The sequence below is a fragment of the Podarcis liolepis genome (genome assembly GCF_965112155.1).
Source record: "Podarcis liolepis genome assembly, chromosome: 7".
Classification (NCBI taxonomy): Eukaryota; Metazoa; Chordata; class Lepidosauria; order Squamata; family Lacertidae; genus Podarcis; species Podarcis liolepis.
In genome coordinates, this window is record NC_139561.1 from 86,537,903 (window position 1) to 86,562,330 (window position 24,428).

The 24,428-nt window shown below is 48.7% G+C and overlaps 1 protein-coding gene and 1 long non-coding RNA gene across 2 annotated transcripts in view; one reads left to right on the forward strand and one right to left on the reverse strand.

Annotated features, from left to right (window-relative positions):
- The window catches only part of LOC310712738, a 279,033-nt gene that overhangs the window by 200,048 nt on the left and 54,557 nt on the right, over positions 1-24,428 (reverse strand). The window lies entirely within an intron of this gene.
- On the forward strand, positions 12,582-14,652 carry GNG8 (G protein subunit gamma 8). Its single transcript, XM_083516080.1, has 2 exons — positions 12,582-12,692; positions 13,930-14,652. The coding sequence occupies exons 1-2, from the start codon at positions 12,609-12,611 to the stop codon at positions 14,056-14,058; spliced, it is 213 nt and encodes a 70-aa protein (XP_083372206.1). The 5' UTR covers positions 12,582-12,608; the 3' UTR covers positions 14,059-14,652.

The following is a 24,428-nucleotide window of genomic DNA, read 5'->3' on the forward strand; positions in this document are numbered from 1 at the left end:
ATCTTCTTATTTGCTTAAATTGGGAAAGCTGAGAACGTGTGTCCCATTTTTGGTGTGATGCGCATCAAGACAAGTTGCGAAACTTACCAAAACCCACCCCCCAATTAGAAAGTGTCTAAATGTGAGTGAGGCCTTAGCTAAGCCTGAGACCCTGGCCAAAGGACCATCCATTTTTTTCTGGAGAACACAAAGTGCTAAAGGAAGCAGCTGAATCGTTTATGTACGAGTTTTAAAAACAGTGCCAGAAACAGGGTCAAAGATGACCCAAATTAGCCCTCTCCAAAGGCCAGAATAGGTTAACCGATAAGAGGATGCTGGGAAGTGAGTCGACACAACCTGCGGCCACATTTGGGGGGCTAAGAGATGCTTCTCCCCCTGTTTCGTCAGCCCCAGGCAGGCAGGAAAGACAGGAGGGCTCGCTGAAGCCTTGCCAGGCCAAAGTTGGCGGCTAGCGGGTGATGTTTGCCCACGGCGGAAAGTTCCAGAACATGCGTTGCAATCCCATGATTCCGCGATATGTGAGAGAACGCACAAGATGGATGGTACCCAGCAAGGGTTAAGGTGATCGTCTCCTTTGCCCGCATCACGGAGGATGCTGGCGCTTGCAGAAGAGTCGCCATGGCAACGGCACCAGCCGGTCCCTATACCGGAAGCCTGAGAGGAGAGACGGGCGTCTCGAATCGCCCAAGTCGGTTAATTAGGAGCCGAGGAACTGAGATGGTGGCAGAGGCGGGGCAAAGCAGGGGTAGAGAGCTGGGCAATACCGTGTCCCGGGTTCAAATCTCGCCCCTGCCTTGGAGTCACTGGGAGGCCAGGTTACGTTCCCTCATCCTGTTGCCAGTCCTTAACGTCAGGAGAATTGGGACAGGCCTACCTTATAGGGGCTCGTAAGGAAGGCTGAGGTAACACATGTGAAATTCACGGGACACTCGGCCATGATAGAAACGTTCCTGCTGAAAGGCAAAGGAGATTCCCCCAGAAAAAGTCAGATAGATCAGACCCTGATGCTGGGAAAGATGGAGGGCACAAGGAGAAGGGGACGACAGAGGATGAGATGGTTGGACAGTGTTCTCGAAGCTACAAACATGAGTTTGACCCAACTGCGGGAGGCAGTGGAAGACAGGAGGGCCTGGCGTGCTCTGGTCCAGGGGGTCACCAAGAGTTGGAAACGACTAAACGACAACAAAACAAAACAGGTTATTAGGATATTCTCACTTAAAATGGAAAAATTACTGAGGATTCCGAATAGTAGCATATTGCAAGTGGCCCAAGGTAAGTTTCATGGCTGAGTCGGGGTGGGATTCGAACCTTGATCTCCCAGGTCCTAAACACTACATTCCATTGGCTGGTTGTCAACCCTCGTGCAGATAAATGAGGGGTGCATCTGAGCATGTGCAGAGCAGCCCGAGCCCATTCCTTGCTTCCTTTTATTCGCCCGGCCACTCTCCTTGCCGTGGTGCTACTTAAACTGCCTTCTCTTCGCCTGGTGGGGTCTCAAAGTTCCTGAAGACCCTAATTTTTACTTTTTCGCTCAGCTGCTGCTTTAAAGGGCTGGGGTTTTTAAAAACCTTAACTCTGTGTGTGTTTCTCCTTTCCGTTTGCAATCCCTCCTTCGCCCTCCTCCAAAGTGCGCTGAACTATGCGCACACTCACAGACACATGCCTCGCCCCCCGTCTCTCGGTGTCTGGAATGATTCTGATCTGTTCCAGACGCTGGCCCGAGATTTTCCTGGGGTTAATTTTAGCCCCCTCGGCATCCTTTATCGCAGCTGCCGCAAAGGGGGGCGGGGAAGGGCAGGCGAAACCGGAGTCAGGAGGTGACCACCTCACGAGCATGTCTGCGTGTGCGTGTTTGTGAGCGAGGCCCTGCGCGCATGCACACACACACACACAAACATGACATCAGGTCGAAGGAACTGGAATCCCATCTGGATTCGATCAAATGCCACATCGCCCGGCAAAGTTCCCTTGAACAAAGGAGCAAAGCCGCCCAAGGTCTCCTAAATAGATAAGTTACCCCCCGCCCCTCTCAAAATGGAGTCACTTCTGTCAGGGATGGGAAAAGGTCGTCTGCATTCCCTCCTCCACCCTCAAAAATTTGGAAGCTTCTGGAAGGGGCAGAGTGTCGGAGATGCCCTTGAGAGTAACCCCCCCCCCCGGATCTATTTATTAACCAATTTTGCCGGAGCCAAAAGCGTTGCAAAGAGGCAGCTTTGCAGAGGTTAGAGTCTGAGGTAGAAAGGTCTAAGACTCCAATGAGGAGACTGGTCTCAGTAGGTCCATCTGAGTGGCCAGTTTCTCACGAGGTCAGGTTGGTTGCAGATAACTTTAAGCAAGAATTCTGTCTTCTTTCTTTGGCGATCCCTTGTAGCCAAGTAAGATTGTCTTCCATAAACACGGTCTTAACAGTGAGTCCGTAAGTGACTGTGGAGGCCAATTCTGGATCCACACGTCCTTCCACAGTGGGGACATTGGCGGGAGTTGATCACGGTGAGGGTTTGCCAAACATGCCTTCCTCTTAGCACGTTTCTCCCTTTCGCCCTGAGTTCGAGTGTCTTCAAAGCCCAAGACACCTTTGGTAAAGGCTGTTCTCCAACTGGAGCTCTCACAGGCCAGTGTTTCCCAGTTGTCGGTGTTTATACTACATTTTTGTAGATTTGCCTTGAAAGAGTCTTTAAATCTCTTTTGTTGACCACCAGCATTACACTTTCCATTTTTAAGTTGGAATAGAATAGTTGCTTTGGAAGACAATAATCAGGCATCCGCACAACATGACCAGTCCAACGAAGTTGATGTTGAAGAATCATCGTTTTGACACTGGCGATCTTTGCTTCTTCGAGTACACTGGCATTAGTTCGCCTGACTTCCCGAGACACCATTGATGGAATCTTTCTAGGAGTTGCAGATGGCGTTTATAAGTGGTCCATTGCAAAGTACTGGAAGACACAAGATCTACCCACCTTGGAAGAGTGGCAGATGAAGGTGATAAACTACATGGGACTGGCAGAAATGACTGGCAGAATCCGAAACCAGGGAAGAGAGACGGCAGAAGAAGATTGGAAGAAATTTAAGGACTATCTTGGGAAATATTATAAAATTAGGGAATGTTAGTTTGATGTTGGATAGAATCTAAGTGGTTATCAGCTGTAATGATAAAGATAATTGGGGGGGGGGAAGAAGAAAGAAAGGTGTAAAATTAAGTGAAAATTGAGGGTGAGGATTTGCTGAATGAATAATTTGAATTGGAATACAAAAAGGGGAGGTATGAGGAGGTCCGAGAAATAAGTCAAAAGAAAATAAGTGAATGAAATTATATGTGTTTTTAATTTTTGTATTTTTGTTTTTTGTCTTTTTTGTATAAACTTTGAAAAGTTAATAAATATATTTTAATAAAAAAAATATATAAGTGGTCCATGCATGGCTGCATTTAGATGAAGAGAGACCCTAGGCCAGGGGTCAGCAACCTTTTTCAGCTGTGGGCTGGTCCATCATCATTCAGACCATGTGGTGGGCCGGACTTTTTTTGGGGGGGGTGTGTGGAAATGAACGAATTCCTATGCCCCACAAATAACCCAGAGATGCATTTAAAATAAAAGCACACATTCTATTCATGTAAAAACACGCTCATTCCGCAGGCTGGATTGAGCAGGCGATTGGCTTGCATCCGGCCCCCAGGCCTTAGGTTGCCTACCCATGGTTTAGAGTATGACTGGTCTGCTGGCTGCCACTGAGCTGAATCTGCACCCCCCCCCCCGAGGAAGTCATTTGTGGCAGTTGGCTATCTCTCACCCAAAGGATCTGACCCTTTATCTCGGGCATCACCAACCTTCGTCCCTCCAGATGTTTTAGCCTACAACTCCCATGATCCCTAGCTAACAGGACCAGTGGTCAGAGATGATGGGAATTGTAGTCCAAAACATCTGGAGGGCCAAAGGTTGGGGATGCCTGCTTTATCTTGTTTTTCACTTCACGGCGACAGTGGCAAGATCTGGAAGGTGGTTCTTCGCTCTGCAGATTACCCTTGCTTGCTCCATCTGCTGATCCAACGGATGCAGTGAGAGACAAGTGGATCGTAGAATGCAACAACTGATTGGCTTGCAGGAAAAGACCAATCAGGCTCCAGGAGGGAAGCAGAATCAGCCAATCAGACGGGACTCATTTTGTAAATAATGTAAATAAAAGCCTGAGGTTTGGGGGGCAATTCAATCACTGTTTTACAAGCTGCAATAAAGTGCATGAAATCACTACAGGACTCCGAGTATATTTCAGTAAGGGTAAAAGGACCCCTGACCGTTGGGTCCAGTCGTGGCCAACTCTGGAGTTTTGCGCTCATCTCGCAGTTCTCACTAGTCCAATTCCAACACAGGCATTTGTGGTTTTATTATTGGAAAGGATCCTGGTCAAATATGAGTCTGGGTTGGCTTTTTTCGGGTGGGGAGGGGGAGATTTCAATAAACCCAGCTCCAGGATTTGGGATTCGCAGAACCTTCGGCAACCCAGTGCCGCTTCCAGATATTTCAGACTACAACTCTCATCACCAGCCCCCGGGATTTGTAGTTCAAAACAGCTGGAAGGGGCACCAGGTTGGCGAACAGGGTTGACCCGCACCTTTGTGTCAAATTCCAGTGGCAAGAGGGAACCTTGAAGAGTCTAGGATTTTCCATGGCATCGTTCTCTTGCTTTATGCTGCCTCCACATGGATGCAAGTTGACATTGCATGCAATCAAAAAAATCCAGAGATACTTTATTCTCATTTCTCTACCGTGTTCTTTACGTTATAGTCATCCTTCCCAGCCTTTACACCGTTCCTCTGCAGAAACTGTGGCTGGGGGGGGGGAGGGGGCGAGAAGAATCAGCTGCACAGATCTATGATATGGGGGGGGGGGGACGACACCTGGCTTGCCAGTAGCACATGTGAAAAGAATCTAGGAGTCTTAGTGGACTGCAAGCTGAACATGTGTCAACAGTGTGATGCAGCAGTATGTTATAGATATTGGGGGGGGGGCAGATCTTTAAAGTTTAATGTTACAAATAGTGCCTGAATGTATCCTCTCAACTTGACAGTTCAGGGAAGTTGTTTTTGTTTAGTCGTTTAGTCATGTCCAACTCTTCGTGACCCCCTGGACCAGAGCACACCAGGCACTCCTGTCTTCCACTGCCTCCCGCAGTTTGGTCAAACTCATGTTAGTAGCTTCCAGAACACTGTCCCACCATCTCGTCCTCTGTCGTCCCCTTCTCCTTGTGCCCTCCCTCTTTCCCAGCATCAGGGTCTTTTCCAGGGAGTCTTCTCTTCTCATGAGGTGGCCAAAGTATTGGAGCTTCAGCTTCAGGATCTGTCCTTCCAGTGAGCACTCAGGGCTGATTTCCTTCAGAATGGAGAGGTTTGATCTTCTTGCAGTCCATGGGACTCTCAAGAGTCTCCTCCAGCACCAGAATTCAAAAGCATCAATTCTTCGGTGATCAGCCTTCTTTATGGTCCAGCTCTCACTTCCATACATCACTACTGGGAAAACCATAGCTTTGACTATACGGACCTTTGTTGGCAAGGTGACGTCTCTGCTTTTTAAGATGCTGTCTAGGTTTGTCATTGCTTTTCGAGTGCAATATACCAGGAATGAATACCAGGAAACTTGTATTCAGACTGTCTTTTATTGTTTTAAAAAATCTTTATGATAAATGTGACTCGATATGTGGAGGAGAGAATAAAAGGATAGCTGCTTATTTCCTTCACATCTGGTGGGAGGGCGTTCCACAGGGCGGGTGCCACCACTGAGAAGACCCTCTGCCTGATTCCCTGTAACCTCACTTCTTGCAATGAGGGAACTGCCAGAAGGCCCTCGGCGCTGGACCTCAATGTCCGGGCAGAACGATGGGGGTGGAGACGCTCCTTCAGGTATACTGGACCGAGGCCGTTCAGGGCTTTAAAGGTCAGCACCAACACTTTGATCGCCGAAGAATTGATGCTTTTGAATTCTGGTCCTGGAGGAGACTCTTGAGAGTCCCATGGACTGCAAGAAGATCAAACCTCTCCATTCTGAAGGAAATCAGCCCTGAGTGCGCACTGGAAGAACAGATCCTGAAGCGGAGGCTCCAAGACTTTGGCCACCTCATAAGAAGAGAAGACTCCCTGGAAAAGACCCTGATGCTGGGAAAGATGGAGGGCACAAGGAGAAGGGGACGACAGAGGACGAGATGGTTGGATAGTGTTCTTGCAGCTTTTGACCAAACTGTGGGAGGCAGTGGAAGACAGGAGTGCCTGGCGTGCTCTGGTCCATGGGGTCACGAAGAGTCGGACACGACTAAACGACTAAACAACAACAACACCAACACTTCTGGGTACCAGTTGCTGGAAACCCCAGGAAGGGAGAGTTCCTCTTGTGCTCCAATCCCGCTTGCAGGCTTTCCACAGGCATGTGGCTGGCTGCTGCAAGAAGAAGATGCTGGACCAAAAAGACCATTGGCTTGGTCCAGCAGGATCATCCGATGCCCTTCAGACCTCAGACACCTGAAATCCAAGCCAGTTCTCTCTGAAGCGCTTGGGCCTGCTTTCCCTCCCACCCCCTCTTCCTACAAGCCGCCTTCCTCTGAAACCATGTCTCCCAGGGGTGGGCTGGGAGGCGCCTCTCTCCCTTCTTCCCCTCCCTGCCTGCTTTCCTGCGGCTCCCGTGCCCCAGGTGGCAGCAGCTGCTCATTCCGACCAGAGACAGCGGAGAGGAGCCACTTTGCAAGGACGGCCGTGGACAACAGGTAACAGCCAGAGTTCCCCCTCGCTTGCCTCCTTTCGAACCCGGAGCTGTCCCAGGCTGGGGAGAGGCAAGGCAAAGGGTTGGGTTGGGTTGGGCGAGAGGCTTATTGCTCTGGAGTGATTCTGAGCGCGTGAGGATTGACTTGGCGTTGGATCTGGCCAAGGTAGGTGGGATCCTGCACCTTTGAGGAGGTACTTTTTAAATCCTCGCTTCTCCCCCAAATGCATCTGATTCTCCAAGTTAGGTCTTCTTGGTAGATCTTCCCTGTCTCATCTAACCTTTTATTTCACTTTTCAAGTTGAAATTCCCTGCTGGAACCAAAAATCGCAATGCTTCTCCATGCGCTCTCTCTCTCTCTTTTGCAGGCAATCAGATTATACCAGGGTAGTGTGGATTGGCAGGAAATAAAAATATTTGCAATACTGTATACGAGGCAGAATTCAGAATACAAAATGGCATGCAAGCAATGCTTGATAATTGTGCACCGAGCGCCCCTAGGAGTTAGTCCCATTGAATTGAACAAGACTTCTTTCTGGGGAGATGTGGTTAGGAATGTACTGTTAGACTACAATCCTCTACACATTTTCTGTTGAACTCAGTGCGGCTTACTTCAGAGTAGGCATGCACAGGACTGCACTGTTCATGGCTGCAAAGAGAGAGGGCTTCCTTCTCCTTACAAACGGCATTAAAACAAAATATCTCAGGCTTTGTTCATCCATGTGGGTTTGAAAAGTTGGCTTTTTCATGAGCTAGATTCCTTTTCGAATCTCTTGGGCCTTTTTGCTTTCTTATAAGGCAGAGGGGCAATGAACCACAAACAGCTAGCTATAACTATTTAACAGATGCTCCGTTGCTGTGATTTTACTCTTAATACTCAGAGATCCCTTTTAAAATGCAAAATGTCCATTTAAGTCACTATTGCGCCCATTTAACAGGTGGTAGAACTGAGGCCAGGAGAGTGCGATGCCCTCAAGGAGGAAGGCAATCTGCCTTGCAGGTAGAAGTTCTCAGGTTCGATCACCGACAGCATGTGGGGCTAGGAAAAGACCTCTTCCTGAACCCCCAGAGAGATGCTGCCAGTCAGTGTGAACACTATTGAACTAGATGGACTAACGGTCTGGCTTGGTACATAGAATAAGATCCCCTTTCTTAGGAGCCACGGTACTGTATGGATTTTCCCACTGAATTTTGCACCCGAATCCAGGAAATTACTTGCCAATTATACCTGCCGCAATATGGTGCGCTCTGCCTGTGAACTGGATCTCTGTGTCTTTTTAAAAATCCAAGTGGTTTTACCATGGTCGTGAGATACGACGGGGAGAGACTGGGTCCACCTTCTTGCCTTACAAGAGCTCATTCCCCTCCTTGATATTTACCTGTGTAGATCTAAGATGAGGGACCTCCTTTCTCCCTCGGCAGCAGCTGTCAAGCTCAAAAGGGCTTTGGGCACAGCTGGCGAGGGCGGGCACTGCAGTGAGATGGTGCCTCCACAGGGAGGGAGGAAAAGCAGGTGAAGAATCGCAGCATCTCCAACCTACAGGTATGTTTTGGACTACAAGCCCCACCATCAGCTGTAGTCTAAATAATCTGGAGGGTACCAGGCTGAGACACCCGTGGCCTCCCCATGTAAGCTGCCCTTTGCATTCACAGGTGCACTCTGCACATGCTCAGAGGCCCTCTTGCTTAGTGCTTCGGCTGCTCCGCAGCCGACCATTGGGAAACCAACTTGGCTCAAACCCGTCCCTCACCTTATGTCCGCAAATCCTGAATTCCTCACTCCTCGTGACTCCAACCCCACCCCCAGCAAATTTGCTGGGCTGTGTGGGGGCCACATTCTTCAACCCTGTCCCGGGTTATGTACACCGGCTGGCTTGAATCATGGCATGAGTTGCTTGGTGGGCAGCGGAATGACTCTGCCCATGCTCAGAGGCACTGCTGGCTTTTTCTATACTTCAGAGGTAGTTAATAATAATAATAATAATAATAATAATAATAATAATAATAATAATTTATTTGTACTGCGCCCATCTGGCTGAGTTTCCCCAGCAACTCTGGGCGGCTTCCAATCGAGTGTTAATACAGCATTAAATATTAAAAACTTCCCTAAACAGGGCTGCCTTCAGATGTCTTTTAAAGATAAGATAATTGCTTATTTCCTTCACATCTGGTGGGAGGGCGTTCCACAGGGCGGCTGCCACCGCCGAGAAGGCCCTCTGCCTGGTTCCCTGTAACCTCACTTCTTGCAATGAGGGAACCGCCAGAAGGCCCTCGGCGCTGGACCTCAGTGTCCGGGCTCAATGATGGGGGTGGAGATGCTCTTTCAGATATACTGGGCCTTTGAGGCCGTTTAGGGTTTTAAAGATCAGCACCAACACTTTGAATTGTGCTTGGAAACATACTGGGAGCCAATGCAGATCTCTCAGGACCGGTGTTATGTGGTCTCGGCGGCCGTTCCCAGTCACCAATCTAGCTGCCGCATTCTGGATTAATTGCAGTTTCCGGGTCACCTTCAAAGGCAGCCCCACATAGAGCACATTGCAGTAATCCAAGCGGGAGATAACCAGGGCATGCACCACTCTGGCAAGGCAGTCCGCGGGCAGGGAGGGTCTCAGTAGTGGATCTTTTAAATACCGATTCTGTCCCTCCCCTATTGCACTTTCCCTGCACACAATGGAGCTCCCCCCCCCCATGTTCCCACATACTTTTATCATCTCCATGTGCCCAAACCTTCCCTTCTCCCTTGCAGGGGGCTTCTCAATTAGCCAAAGGCTTTGAGCATGGCTGATGTGAGGGGTCAGGAGCGCATGGAGGTGGAAGGAAGGGGGCTAATGAGTTGCATTTGCCCCCCACGACCCTCTTGCTGCTCCTGCCGTGTAGCTAATTCCCTTTTCTCTTGGATCGTGGCTCAGCTTCTGGGCTTCCCGCTGTTCCTCAGTCACGCCCAGCTGTTCAGCTTCCCCTTCATCTACTCGCGCCTCTCTCTTTGGGTCTGTTTCCTTTATTAAACTATTAAACTCTCAGGGCGGGTGGACCTGGCAGAGCCAGACGGCGTGGACACCATTGTTGCAGCGCTGTTAATTAAGGCATTTGAACGAAATTCATCCAGCATCTCCATCTCACAGATCCTGCAGGCAGCATCCATAATACAGTGGTACCTCAGGTTACAGACGCTTCAGGTTACAGACTCCGCTAACCCAGAAATAGTGCTTCAGGTTAAGAACTTTGCTTCAGGATGAGAACAGAAATCGGGCTCCGGCGGCGCGGCAGCAGCAGGAGGCCCCATTAGCTAAAGTGGTGCTTCAGGTTAAGAACAGTTTCAGGTTAAGAACGGACCTCTGGTATGAATTAAGTACTTAACCCGAGGTACCACTGTAATAATTGTTGTTGTTTAGTCATGTCCGACTCTTTGTGACCCCCTGGACCAGAGCACGCCAGGCACTCCTGTCTTCCACTGCCTCCTGCAGCTTGGTCAAACTCATGTTCGTATCTTCCAGAACACTGTCCCACCATCTCGTCCTCCGTCGTCCCCTTCTCCTTGTGCCCTCCATCTTTCCCAACATCAGGGTCTTTTCCAGGGAGTCTTCTCTTCTCATGAGGTGGCCAAAGTCCTGGAGCCTCAGCTTCACGATCTGTCCTTCCAGTGAGCACTCAGGGCTGATTTCCTTCAGAATGGAGGAATAATAAAGTGAGATGAGCGCCGGAACCCCAGAGTCATCCGTGACTGGACCTAATTGTCAGGGGTCCCTTTACCTTTACCAGAAACACACACACAATCTTTTCATTAAATGGAGAAGTCCCAGCACAAAACCCCCAAATACTACTCTGCGGCTGCTCACCAAAGGTATTTATAAGTTTGGGGCATAGAGGGGCAGGCTCTCTGGACAAGGGATTTGTTCTGCTTTCGAAACAGCACCTTGCCCCCTACCAGCGTGAGTAGTTAAATGGCAGTCATTGAACAACCCGCTATTGATTCTGGCTCATTAACTGAAGAACGCCTTCGCTCCCAGAGGGATCAGCTTTTAGAAAGCAAATGCTCAGAGCTGCATTATCTACATTGTGTAACTCACCAAGGACTTAATTTAGTAAGATTTAGCCGTCCTGTGCTATTCAAGGTGTTTTGCCTATAGTGGGATGAGGAGACCTGCCTCTCTGCAGATGTTATAAGGCTGTGGCTCTCATCAGCCCTGACTAGTAGGGTGAGAGAAATTTGTCTATTTCTTTGCCCTCTCTGAGTTTCTACTCTTAAAAAACTAAAATGCAGCCTCACTTGTGATTTTATTTTGTTTCTAAAAGCTGCACAAAAATTAACCAGCGCTTAACTTGCATCTCTCCTAATGTCGCATTTGCAAAAAGAATCTCTCGCACACAAACAAAAAGATCCCTTCATATATATTAGTGTTGTCATAAATATCCAGAATGTGGTTTGCTCTGCTGAAATTACGGCTTCTGTGAACATCGCTGGATCTAGAACTAGCTGTTTCCTAGATCTGCTGGATCTCTCAGCGGTGTTCGATACCATCGACCATAATATCCTTCTGGACCGTCTAGAGGGGCTGAGAGCTGGGGGCACTGTTATACAGTGGTTCAGCTCCTTCCTCCTGAGCCGTGTTCAGAAAGTGGGGAGGGGATGAGTGTTCAGACCCCTGGGCTCTCACTTGTGGGGTGCCTCAGGGTTCTGTCCTCTCCCCCATGCTTTTCAACATCTACATGCAGCCGCTGGGAGAGATCATCAGGAGGTTTGGGCTGGGTGTTCATCAGTATGCAGATGATACCCAGCTCTACCTCTCTTTCAAATCAGAACCAGTGAAGGCGGTGAAGGTCCTGTGTGAGTGTCTGGAGGCGGTTGGAGGATGGATGGCAGCCAACAGGTTGAGGTTGAATCCTGACAAGACAGAAGTACTGTTTTGGGGGGACAGGAGGTTGGCAGGTGTGGAGGATTCCCTGGTTCTGAATGGGGTAACTGTGCCCCTGAAGGACCAGGTGTGCAGCCTGGGAGTAATTTTGGACTCACAGCTGTCCATGGAGGCACAGGTCAATTCTGTGTCCAGGGCAGCTGTTTATCAGCTCCATCTGGTACGCAGGCTGAGACCCTCCCTGCCCACGGACTGTCTCGCCAGAGTGGTGCATGCTCTGGTTATCTCCTGCTTGGACTATTGCAATGTGCTCTACATGGGGCTACCTTTGAAGGTGACCCGGAAACTACAACTAATCCCGAATGCGGCAGCTAGACTGGGGACTGGGAGTGGCCACCAAGACCACATAACACCGGTCTTGAAAGACCTACATTGGCTCCCAGTACGTTTCCAATCACAATTCAAAGTGTTGGTGTTGATCTTTAAAGCCCTAAAAGGCCTTGGTCCAGTATACCTGAAGGAGCGTCTCCACCCCCATCGTTCTGCCCAGACACTGAGGTCTAGTACTGAGGGCCTTCTGGCAGTTCCCTTGCTGCGAGAAGCCAAGTTACAGGGAACCAGGCAGAGGGCCTTCTCGGTAGTGGCGTCCGCCCTGTGGAACGCCCTACCACCAGATGTCAAAGAGATAAACAACTATCAAACTTTTAGAAGACATCTGAAGGCAGCCCTGTTTAGGGAAGCTTTTAATGTTTGATTGTATTACTGTATTTCAATATTTGGTTGGAAGCTACCCAGAGTGGCTGGGGAAGCCCAGCCAGATGGGCGGGGTATAAATAAATTATTATTATTATTATTATTATTATTATTATTATTATTATTATTATTAATCTGGGAGGAGAGGGCTCAGAGGTCAGTTGTTTCCACTGAATATTACTATCTGCCTGTCTCTTTCTCTCTCTCTCTCTGCCCACCTGCTGACCACAAATCCACTCCAGCCAGGTGAGGGATAATGTCTAACAACATGGCCAAGATTGCAGAGGCGCGGAAGACAGTGGAGCAGCTGAAACTGGAAGTGAACATCGACCGGATGAAGGTGAGCTTCCCCATCTCCTCTCCTCACCTACTGTATGAGGTGCACTTCCATGTATACAACACCATGTTTCGGTTCTGAGCGGTGAAGCAGCCGAACAGTCCCCAAGGGCAGCCCGGCCTGCCGTGTGGTAGTCTAGCTTAAGTGTTGCAAAAGGCGTGCTCACTAGTTCCGACGAAAGAAGAACGTCAGACGAAATTAATGGACTATGCAGAATTGGACAAAATGACAGGAAGGATTCGAAACCTGCCGGACCAGAGATTTACAGAAGATTGGAAGAAGTATAGGAATTATTTGAAGAGCAACTGTAATCAACAAATTACGCTAGTAGGACTACAAGCGGATTTGTAAGGAGAAAGATATGAAGTGTTACAAAGTAGGAAAAGATAGAGATATTGGTTATGAGTTTGAAATGTAATAGGGAAGATAAGAAATGCATACTAAGAGATTAGATTGGAAAATATTCAGACAGGACATATGGAAGTCAAAAAAATTGAGTAAGATGTGAAAGTATGTTTAATTACTGTTAAAAATGATATGTTAAAATACATACACACACACACACACACACACACACACACACACACACACCATATTTTTCGCTCCATAAGGCGCACCGGACCATAAGGCGCACCTAGTTTTTAGAGGGGGAAATCAAGGAAAAAAATATTATCCATCCTGCTCGCTGTCTTGGCTTGTGCCATAGCCGCGAACAGCCTCTCCTGGCTGGAGAGATTGCACTTGGCTAAAGAGGAAGCCAGGACAGCGAGCGGGATGCATCCTGCTCCCTGTCTTGGCTTCTTTAGCTGTCTATGGCAGAAGCCAAGACAGCGAGCAGGATGGATCCCGCTTGCTGTCTTGGCTTCTTTAGCCGCATGCAGCCGCTCCGGCCAGGAGAGGCTGCGCGCGGCTATGGCAATTCCCCCACCTCCCGCAAAAGCCCACCGGAGCTGCGCACCCTTTAAGGAGCGCGCGGCTCCTGCGGGCTTTTCTACGAGGAGGGAGAAGGAACTGGCTGGCCACATCAGTCCCTTCTCCCTCCTGGGGAAAAGCCCGCAAGAGCCGCGCAAAGCTTGTGTGCGGCTCTTGGGGGCTTTCTCCGCCTGCCTCCCCCCTGCATTCGCTCCATAAGACGCACACACATTTCCCCTTACTTTTTAGGAGGGGAAAAGTGCGTCTTATGGAGCGAAAAATACGGTATATATATATGGCGTGCTGACTCTCTCTCCCTCCATTCCAGGTGTCCAAGGCAGCGGCTGACCTCCTGGCCCACTGCGAAGCCCACGCCAAAGAGGACCCACTGGTGACCCCAGTGCCATCTGCGGAGAACCCCTTCCGCGAGAAACGGCTCTTTTGCATCGTGCTGTGAGCCTGGAAGCGGATTGGACGGGAGAGACAAATGGCAGGCTCCTCCCACTTCCAGACCAGGGCAGTGGTGGGCGGAACTTCCTCTTGTATGTTCGTGGTACACCCTGATCCCCTTTCAAATCCCCATTTCTAACCTGGTCCTATCTCCATCCAGCAAAAAAAACCCCCACAAAAAACAGGACTGTGTGTATTCTGTAGAGAAAACGTGTCTTAGCTTCTTCTTTTTTAAAGCAAGTTACTGGTCCTCATTGCTGTCAAAAATAAGCTTGTCCGGCCTGTGTTGTTTCCTGATCCCATTGATAAACAAATAAAACCTGGTATGTGTACATGATGACCATGACAGTTTCTCTGCTAGGCAAATGTGCCCGCAGGCCCAAGAAAGTTGGCAACCTTCTGCCCCAGGGACTGGGAGGGAGGAAGTGACCTCGACATGGGTTGATCTAGATGAGCCCTGATGATCCCTTCCAATTCAGCAATTCTATGGTTCTATGATCTCCTTCCATTCAAGGAATCGCCCCCAGGGTACTGTTAGAGGAGAATTCTACCTCCCATCTCCTCCTTTGTTTTTCCTTTCCAATAAACGTTGAACTGATTATTTCCACGCCTCTTTCCTGTTTCCACCAACCACACTCTCGGGGCATCGAGTCCACAAGAGGCAAAATGTCCTAATGGGGGTGGCGTTCTTTGACGGTTATCTCACTTTTCTGCGGAACAGCAGCAAGGCAGAACAGTTACCTTAGCAGCCTTTCCATCAAACGTGGGAGGACAGAAGGCAAACGTTCCCGGAAGCCCACGGCCGGGTTTCAGAGCTTAATCAATCACACACATGTTTTTGAGGGCAGAGTTAGGGAAATGGTGCAGTTCCTTAGATAGAGGGAGCAGCCCCTCTCCCCAATTTTTAAATCTGTTGCGGTTTCGTGGCTGATGCGGTTCGAAGCGGGAGACGGATTTCCACCCCTGGCCTCAGTGGGAGAAACATAATATTGTACTGCTGAGAAGCCATTGCCAAAACATTGGGGGCTTTTAAGAAGAAGCCAATTTGCCAACAGCGATGCTGTCAGGCACTCATCCCATCAGTAGTTTTTCCTGCACCTTCTTAAAGGTAAAGGTAAAGGGACCCCTGACTATTAGGTCCAGTCGTGGCTGACTCTGGGGTTGCGGCGCTCATCTCGCTTTATTGGCCAAGGGAGCCGGCGTACAGCTTCCGGGTCATGTGGCCAGCATGACTAAGCCGCTTCTGGCGAACCAGAGCAGTGCACGGAAACGCCGTTTACCTTCCCGCCGGAGCGGTACCTATTTATCTCCTTGCACTTTGATGTGCTTTCGAACTGCAAGGTTGGCAGGAGCAGGGTCTGCGCAACGGGAGCTCACCCCGTCGCGGGGATTCAAACCGCCAACCTTCTGATCAGCAAGTCCTAGGCTCTGTGGTCAGGCACTCATCCCATCAGTGGGTTTTCCTGCTCCTTCTTAAGCACTCCATAACTCAGCCTTTCCCCAAACTGGTGCCCCCGGCCCCAGTTGATTCTTTGGAGTGCAATTATCATCATTTGTGTTCTTTGGCTCTGCTGAATTTTGTGTTGAGAACTGTTATCCAAAACATCTGGAAGGCACCAGGAAGGAGTTTGGCTGCACTAACCACTCTCATGGACTGCAACAGTCCCATGGACTGCAAGAAGATCAAACGTATCCATTCTTCAGGAAATCAGCCCTGAGTGCTCCCTGGAAGGACAGATCCTGAAGCTGAGGCTCCAATACTTTGGCCACCTCATGAGAAGAGAAGACTCCCTGGAAAAGACCCTGATGTTGGGAAAGATGGAGGGCACAAGGAGAAGGGGACAACAGAGGACGAGATGGTTGGACAGTGTTCTCGAAGATACCAGCATGAGTTTGACTAAACTGTGGGAGGCAATAGAAGACAGGAGTGCCTGGCGTGCTCTGGTCCAGGGGGTCACGAAGAGTCGGACACGACTAAACAACAACCACTCTACCTCATTATTGCATGTGTTGGTGTCCTAACATGTTTTTTCATTAGGCGCCCAAAAGGCAAAATAGGGTTTATCAGCAAAATTGGCTAATGATTGCTCTTTTAATCTTGCTTTATGTTCTCTTTTTCCTTCCCCAGCAAAGGTTTGCATTAGTATAACCATAATGTTTAACTTCTGTCGGTCACAATGAGCAAATAACTCTCTGCTCTCTCAATTAGTCTATAATCCATTCCACAAGTCTTGATTTAAGTTCTGCTAATTTGCCATTTTTCTTGATGATCAGGCCAGTAGCTGCACTGCTGGCTCCGTCTAGACCATGAACTTCTCCTTGAGATCTCCCAGTCTTCCGTCAAAAGAGCCTTGTTCCTCCATCTGTGTTTTGACGCACTGAGCAGGGCGCATGTAAAGGAACAAATCGCGTCCTCATCTGTCAGGTGACGCCAGTGAAAGGGTGTCCCAGTCAATGCATGCTGGTGATTCTGTAAACTGAAAATCTAAGAAATTTCAGCTCACAAAGTAGAATGGAGGAAATGTAGCTCTGCGCTAAACCGCAGTTCTGAGGATTTTTTGCGTGTGAGGATGTGCTTTAAATGTACAGTATGTATGTAGAGTAAGAGAGGAGGCCTGGAAGAATGAGCCGAGCATGAAGCTTCTTTCAAGAATATTTGTTGCTGTTTAGTCATTTAGTCGTGTCCGACCCTTCATGACCCCCTGGACCAGAGCACGCCAGGCACTCCTGTCTTCCACTGCCTCCCACAGTTTGGTCAAACTCATGCTGGCAACTTCAAGAACACTGTCCAACCATCTCGTCCTCTGTCGTCCCCTTCTCCTTGTGCCCTCCATCTTTCCCAACATCAGGGTCTTTTCCAGGGAGTCTTCTCTTCCCCTGAGGTGGCCAAAGTATTGGAGCCTCAGCTTCACGATCTGTCCTTCCAGTGAGCACTCAGGGCTGATTTCCTTCAGAGTGGAGAGGTTTGATCTTCTTGCAGTCCATAGGACTCTCAAGAGTCTCCTCCAGCACCAGAATTCAAAAGCATCCATTCTTTGGCGATCAGCCTTCTTTATGGTCCAGCTCTCACTTCCATACATCACTACTGGGAAAACCATGGCTTTAACTATACGGACCTTTGTTGGCAAGGTGATGTCTCTGCTTTTTAAGATGCTGTCTAGGTTTGTCATTGCTTTTCTCCCAAGAAGCAGGCGTCTTTTCCTTTCGTGACTGCTGTCACCATCTGCAGTGATCATGGGGCCCAAGAAAGTAAAATCTCTCACTGCCTCTATTTCTTCCCCTTCTATTTGCCAGGAGGTGATGGGACCAGTGGCCAATATCTTAGGGGGGGGGGTTATGTTGAGCTTCAGACCATATTTTGCACTCTCCTCTTTCATCCTATTATATTATATTATATTATATTATATTATATTATATTATATTATATTATTTTATTTTATTTTATATTATTTTATATTATTTTATATTATTGCTATATAAGAAAACTGGAATGCTGTTGTCATGCTGTAGTTCATGTGGCCACCAATGGGCGGTGATGTGATGATGGAACAACAAGGCAGCAAGAAAGCAGGTAAATTGTTCAAAGAAGGCTGAGTGGTGTATTGAAGCCTACTTCTGGACTTCTGCAAGTAGTCTGACTGGGCACCGTGGGAAATATGCCTTTTTTCCTGGCAGCAAAGCAAAAGACAAGGGCCGTCTACCAGCCATGAATCTGAGAATGCAGCCACAAAGTACTCCCCTCCATGGCAAGGAGCACATCTCCCACGCTCTTCGGCTGATTCACCCACCCATCCAAGAAAGCATCATTTCTCGGCAAAGATGATCCCAGAAGACCTCTCCCCCCCCCCCTCGTATATAAAAAACCTGTGTCGGAGATTTTGAAGAAAACTGCAGCTAGGATGGGGACTCTCCCAGGATTAATTGGAATGAATCTGGGGAATAACTTCCTTTTAAGAAATGTTTCATAATCCACTTGGCTTGTGACCTCTGGCACTCCAGGCTGCAGAGGCAGTAAATTCACTATAACCCCATCGATACATAAAGAGGAGGGGAAACCCCAGCAGCAAGGGTCAAGGGAGCCTTTGGAAAAGGCCTGTGAGGAAGCTGGGAAAGAATCTGCATGAATCACAATGACAGATGGAAGCTATGAATAACAAAAGGGGAGAGGGGGGAAGCTAGCTCACTCCACATTGACTCAGAAACCAGAGAATCTGATTGATGAGCTAGGCAGTGTTGAATATTTAGGTGCACTCTGCACATGCTCAGGCTCTTCCTCAAAGGGATAGCAAAGGTCAACTCCAGGGGTCAGCAAACTTTTTCAACAGACCTTGTGGGGGGGGGCAGACTATATTTTGAGGAAAAAAGAAACAAGAACAAATTCCTATGCCCCACAAATAACCCAGAGATGCATTTTAAATAAAAGGACACATTCTACTCATGTAAAAACACGCTGATCCTCGGACAGTCTGCGGGCCGGATTTAGAAGGCGATTAGGCCGGATCCGGCCCCCGGGCCTTAGTTTGCCTGTTGTTGTTCAGTCGTTTAGTCATCTCCGACTCTTCGTGACCCCATGGACCAGAGCACACCAGACACTCCTGTCTTCCACTGCCTCCCACAGTTTGCTCAAACTCATGCTGGTAGCTTCGAGAACACTGTCCAACCATCTCGTCCTCTGCTGTCCCCTTCTCCTTGTGCCCTCCATCTTTCCCAGCATCAGGGTTTTTTCCAGGGAGTCTTCTCTTCTCATGAGGTGGCCAAAGTATTGGAGCCTCAGCTTCAGGATCTGTCCTTCCAGTGAGCACTCAGGGCTGATTTCCTGGAGAGGTTTGATCTTCTTGCAGTCCATGGGACTCTCAAGAGTCTCCTCCAGCACCAGAATTCAAAAGCATCAATTCTTCGGCGATCAGCCTTCTTCTATACATCAGCTCTCACTTCCATACATCACTACTGGGAAAACCATAGCTTTAACTATATGGACCTTTGTTGGCAAGGTGATGTCTCTGCTTTTTTTGGGGGGGGGGGTCAACTCCATATTTAAAACACCCACCCACCCAAGAATCCTGGGACTTGCAGTTTACCCCTCACAGGGCTACCATTTCCTTCAGGATCTTTAACGAACTACAGTTTCTGGGATGCTTGGAGGGAAGTCATACGCCTTAAATGTGCATTGAATATCATTCAAATGTGTGATGTGGTTCTGCCCCTGCAAGTAGCCAGACTCTCTGAATTTTATCCGTTGAAAACCAGACCTGTGGGTTTATTTTAAAAAATGAAAAGAAGCTTATTGCTGTTTCAACGTAAATAGAACAGAGCCTGGGCAAAGTGGTACAATAGCTTATTACAGGAGGAACAATAAGGAAAAGAAAGGAAAGTTTACATTACAACTTTAATTGGTCTTAAGTAAATAAAGAGGGCAATTAGGGTAATTCAAAAGTGTAAGATCAATAAGCGAGACAAGTTGAAAGATTGCAAAGGCTTTGTGAGTCAGGCAGAGGGTACAGCTTGAATACAAAAGAGGGAGTTTTCACTTTTCACTTAAGTTATTAATTTAAATCCAGTGTGAGCACACACAGACACCCATGTGGTTACTGATTATGACAGACAGCTGCATTTTTTTAACCAGCAGAGTTTGCCCATAGAAGCAGGGGGGCCCAGGATGGGCAAATCTGCCAATTCTGCTTTCTCATTTCTCCAGTCTCGGGTTCAGATTTCCGCATTATTTGTTCAAATCCTCGTGAAAATGTGCCTGCATTTGAGTACTCCTCGGCTTCTTTACTCCTTGCTTCCTGATCCTTGGATCCTTGGACCCTTGACTTCGTTACTCCTTGCTTCTTGACCCTCGGACCCCTGACTTCGTGACTCCTTGCTTCTTGACCCTCGAACCCCTGACTTCGTGACTCCCTGCTTCTTGACCCTTGGGCCCCTCACTTCGTGACTCCTTGCTTCTTGACCCTCGGACCCCTGACTTCGTGACTCCTTGCTTCTTGACCCTCAGACCCCTGACTTCGTGACTCCTTGCTTCTTGACCCTCGGACCCCTGACTTCGTGACTCCTTGCTTCTTGACCCTCGAACCCCTGACTTCGTGACTCCTTGCTTCTTGACCCTCGGACCCCTGACTTCGTGACTCCTTGCTTCTTGACCCTCGGACCCCTGACTTTGTTACTCCTTGCTTCTTGACCCTCGGACCCCTGACTTCGTGACTCCTTGCTTCTTGATCTTCAGACCCCTGACTTCGTGACTCCTTGCTTCTTGACCCTCGGACCCCTGACTTTGTGACTCCTTGCTTCTTGACCCTCGGACCCCTGACTTCGTTACTCCTTGCTTCTTGACCCTCGGACCCCTGACTTCGTTACTCCTTGCTTCTTGACCCTCGGACCCCTGACTTCGTTACTCCTTGCTTCTTGACCCTCGGACCCCTGACTTCGTGACTCCTTGCTTCTTGATCTTCAGACCCCTGACTTCGTGACTCCTTGCTTCTTGACCCTCGGACCCCTGACTTCGTGACTCCTTGCTTCTTGACCCTCGGACCCCTGACTTCGTTACTCCTTGCTTCTTGACCCTCGGACCCCTGACTTCGTGACTCCTTGCTTCTTGATCTTCAGACCCCTGACTTCGTGACTCCTTGCTTCTTGACCCTCGGACCCTGACTTCGTGACTCCTTGCTTCTTGACCCTCGGACCCCTGACTTCGTGACTCCTTGCTTCTTGACCCTCGGACCCCTGACTTCGTGACTCCTTGCTTCTTGATCCTCGGACCCCTGACTTCGTGACTCCTTGCTTCTTGACCCTCGGACCCCTGACTTCGTGACTCCCTGCTTCTTGACCCTTGGGCCCCTCACTTCGTGACTCCTTGCTTCTTGACCCTCAGACCCCTGACTTCGTGACTCCTTGCTTCTTGACCCTCGGACCCCTGACTTCGTGACTCCCTGCTTCTTGACCCTTGGGCCCCTCACTTCGTGACTCCTTGCTTCTTGACCCTCGGACCCCTGACTTCGTGACTCCTTGCTTCTTGACCCTCAGACCCCTGACTTCGTGACTCCTTGCTTCTTGACCCTCGGACCCCTGACTTCGTGACTCCTTGCTTTTTGATCCTCGGACCCCTGACTTCGTGACTCCTTGCTTCTTGACCCTCGGACCCCTGACTTCGTGACTCCTTGCTTCTTGACCCTTGGACCCCTGACTTCGTGACTCCTTGCTTCTTGACCCTCGGACCCCTGACTTCGTAACTCCTTGCTTCTTGATCCTCAGACCCCTGACTTCTTGACTCCTTGCTTCCTGACCCTCAGACCCTTGGCTTCCTGAATCCTGGCTTCTGGACACCCGTTCCTGCTCCCACCCCGCCATCTTGCCTCTGGTCCCGACGTCCCCTGCGGGGACATCGATCGCCCATGAACCGGACCGTGACACCGGGGATTTGAACCTGTGACCATCCACATGCAAAGCAGATGGTTTTTTCCACCGAGCCACGAGCCATGCTCCATCTTGTTGGGGACAGATCATCTGCTTTCACTCTAGCCCTCTTCTCTGGAACTGCCAGGTCTTGTTTACGTGTCTCTTTTGCCCACATGATGCTGTTGGCAGCCCATTGGATTCCAGCATAGTGATGTCACCTTCCTTTCCCTCCCCCCCGCCTCATTCATGATTTAGTCATTTATTGCATTTCTAACTTGTTGTTGTTTAGTTGTTTAGTCGTGTCCGACTCTTCGTGACCCCCTGGACCAGAACACACCAGGCACTCCTGTCTTCCACTGCCTCCTGCAGTTTGGTCAAACTCATGCTGGTAGCTTCGAGAACACTGTCCAGCCATCTCGTCCTCTGTCATCCCCTTCTCCTTGTGCCCTCCATCTTTCCCATCATCAGGGTCTTTTGCAGGGAGTCTTCTCTTCTCATGAGGTGGCCAAAGTCTTGGAGCCTCAGCTTCAGGATCTGTCCTTCCAGTGAGCACTCAGGGCTGATTTCCTTCAGAATGGAGAGGTTTGATCTGCTTGCAGTCCATGGGACTCTCAAGAGTCTCTTCCAGCACCATAATTCAAAAGCATCAATTCTTCGGCGATCAGCCTTCTTTATGGTCCAGCTCTCACTTCCATACATCACTACTGGGAAAACCATAGCTTTAACTATATGGACCTTTGTTGGCAAAGTGATGTGTCTGCTTTTTTAGCATTTCTAACCCCCCCTTTTTTGCCTCCAAGGAGCTCATGGTTTCCCCGCTGCCCATTTAATCCCCACAACAACCTTGCAAGGTAGGGTTAGGCTGAGAGGCAGTGATGGGCCCCCAAGCTCTCACCCACTGAGCTTTGTAGCCAAATGGGGATTTGAACTCTAGCCACTACACCACACTGTCTCTCTCAGATGATGATGTGTATTTTTGTGTGTGGAAAAACCACAACTGCAGCGCCAGCCTGACCAGCTTTCCAATGCTTGAAATTTGAGCCCGTTTTATGGCTTCCTGTGGCTCTGAGATGTGGGTTTGTTGTGGTTAAGGCTTGGCATTCCCTTATTGAAATGTATGGTAGATAATGATCCAACGCTGAAAACATTAGAGACTGGGAAATGGAATTAAGCCCAATTGCCTCCTGTTGTAATGCTTCAGATGAAGAGGGGAAGCAAAAAGGGTTGTGACCTAGAAACAAATTAGTGCTGTGCCTTTGAATCAGAATTAAATTTGGCAACAAAAAACTTGCGTTGTTATATTTACCAGCAGGAAATTTACCAGTTGAAATGTTCCCATCACTTCGTTCTTCCCGTACAGGGAAAAGCTTCATCTGTCAGAGGAGAGAAATATTGCTGGTGTTATGTACTGAGTTGAATAGGATCCAAACTGCAGCAGTCTGATTGGTCCTAGAACAATAGGATTCAGAATGCAGCAGTCTGATTGGTCCTAGAACAATAGGATTCAGAATGCAGCAGTCTGATTGGTCCTAGAACAATGCAGCAATATGATTGGTTGGCAGGAACCACCCAATCCTGCTCCACCTAGAAGTGAATCCACAACCTGATTGGCTTACAGTAGAATTCCGGAATTAGCCAATCATGTGCAGCCCATTGTGTAAATAATGTATATAAAGCAGATACTGTGAGGGGACTTCCATTCATCCCACCTCACCACTATGAGCTGAATAAAGAGCATGAAATCACTTTGCGACTCTGAGTATATTTCAGCTGGTATGTTTTTTGTTCTTAAAAAGAAGTCGTGGCACTCCCTTTACAACAGCCCTGTGAGGTGGGCTAGAGTGACACGCACAGAGGCTGCCCCAAGGTCACCCAGTAAACTTCACGACTGAGCAGGGATTTGAACCCAGATATTTGGACTCAAAGTGCACTGAACTATTTTTAAAAATAATTTATGTATGTATTATTACATTTATTTCCCACCTGTCCTCCATGGAGTATAAGGTGGTTCTCCCCATTTTAGCCTCACAACAACCCTGTGGGGTACGTTAAGCTGAGAGACTTGAGGCCCAGTGAGCTTCATGACCGAGCAGCGAATTGAACCCTGGTCTCACAGGCTCTGCTGCAATAATAATAATAATAATAATAATAATAATAATAATAATAATAATAATTAATAATAATAATAAAATATATTATTTATACCCCGCCCATCTGGCTGAGTTTCCCCAGCCACTCTGTGCGGCTTCCAATCAAGTGTTAAAAACAATACAGCATTAAATATTAAAAACTTCCCTAAACAGGGCTGCCTTCAGATGTCTTTTAAAGATAAGATAGCTGATTATTTCCTTCACATCTGAAGGGAGGGTGTTCCACAGGGTGGGCGCCACCACCGAGAAGGCCCTCTGTCTGGTTCCCTGTAACCTCACTTCTCGCAATGATGGAACTGCCAGAAGGCCCTCAGCGCTGGACCTCAGTGTCCGGGCTGAACGATGGGGGTGGAGACACTCCTTCAGGTATACTGGGCCTTTGAGGCTGTTTAGGGCTTTAAAGATCAGCACCAACACTTTGAATTGTGCTCGGAAACGTACAGGGAGCCAATGCAGATCTCTCAGGACCGGTGTTATATGGTGTCAGCGGCCACTCCCAGTCACCAGTCTTGCTGCTGCATTCTGGATTAATTGCAGTTTCTGGGTCACCTTCAAAGGTAGCCCCACGTAGAGCGCATTGCAGTAGTCCAAGCTGCAACCCCGCATGCTCCCTTTGGTGTATGTAGTTCTGCTGGTGCAATAAAAGGAGCGATCAGCAACTCCCAACTGTTCCGAAGAAAAGAGTTGTGAAGTGCAATCCTTCATTCAGCCAGAAGAGGGCGCTGGAGGATACAATCCAAAGGATGGCAGACAGGGCTCAAGAAACAAAGGATGGTGTAGGTATAAGGTGTAATACCTCGAGCAAACCAGGAGGGGTCGCTAGAGAGCACATAAA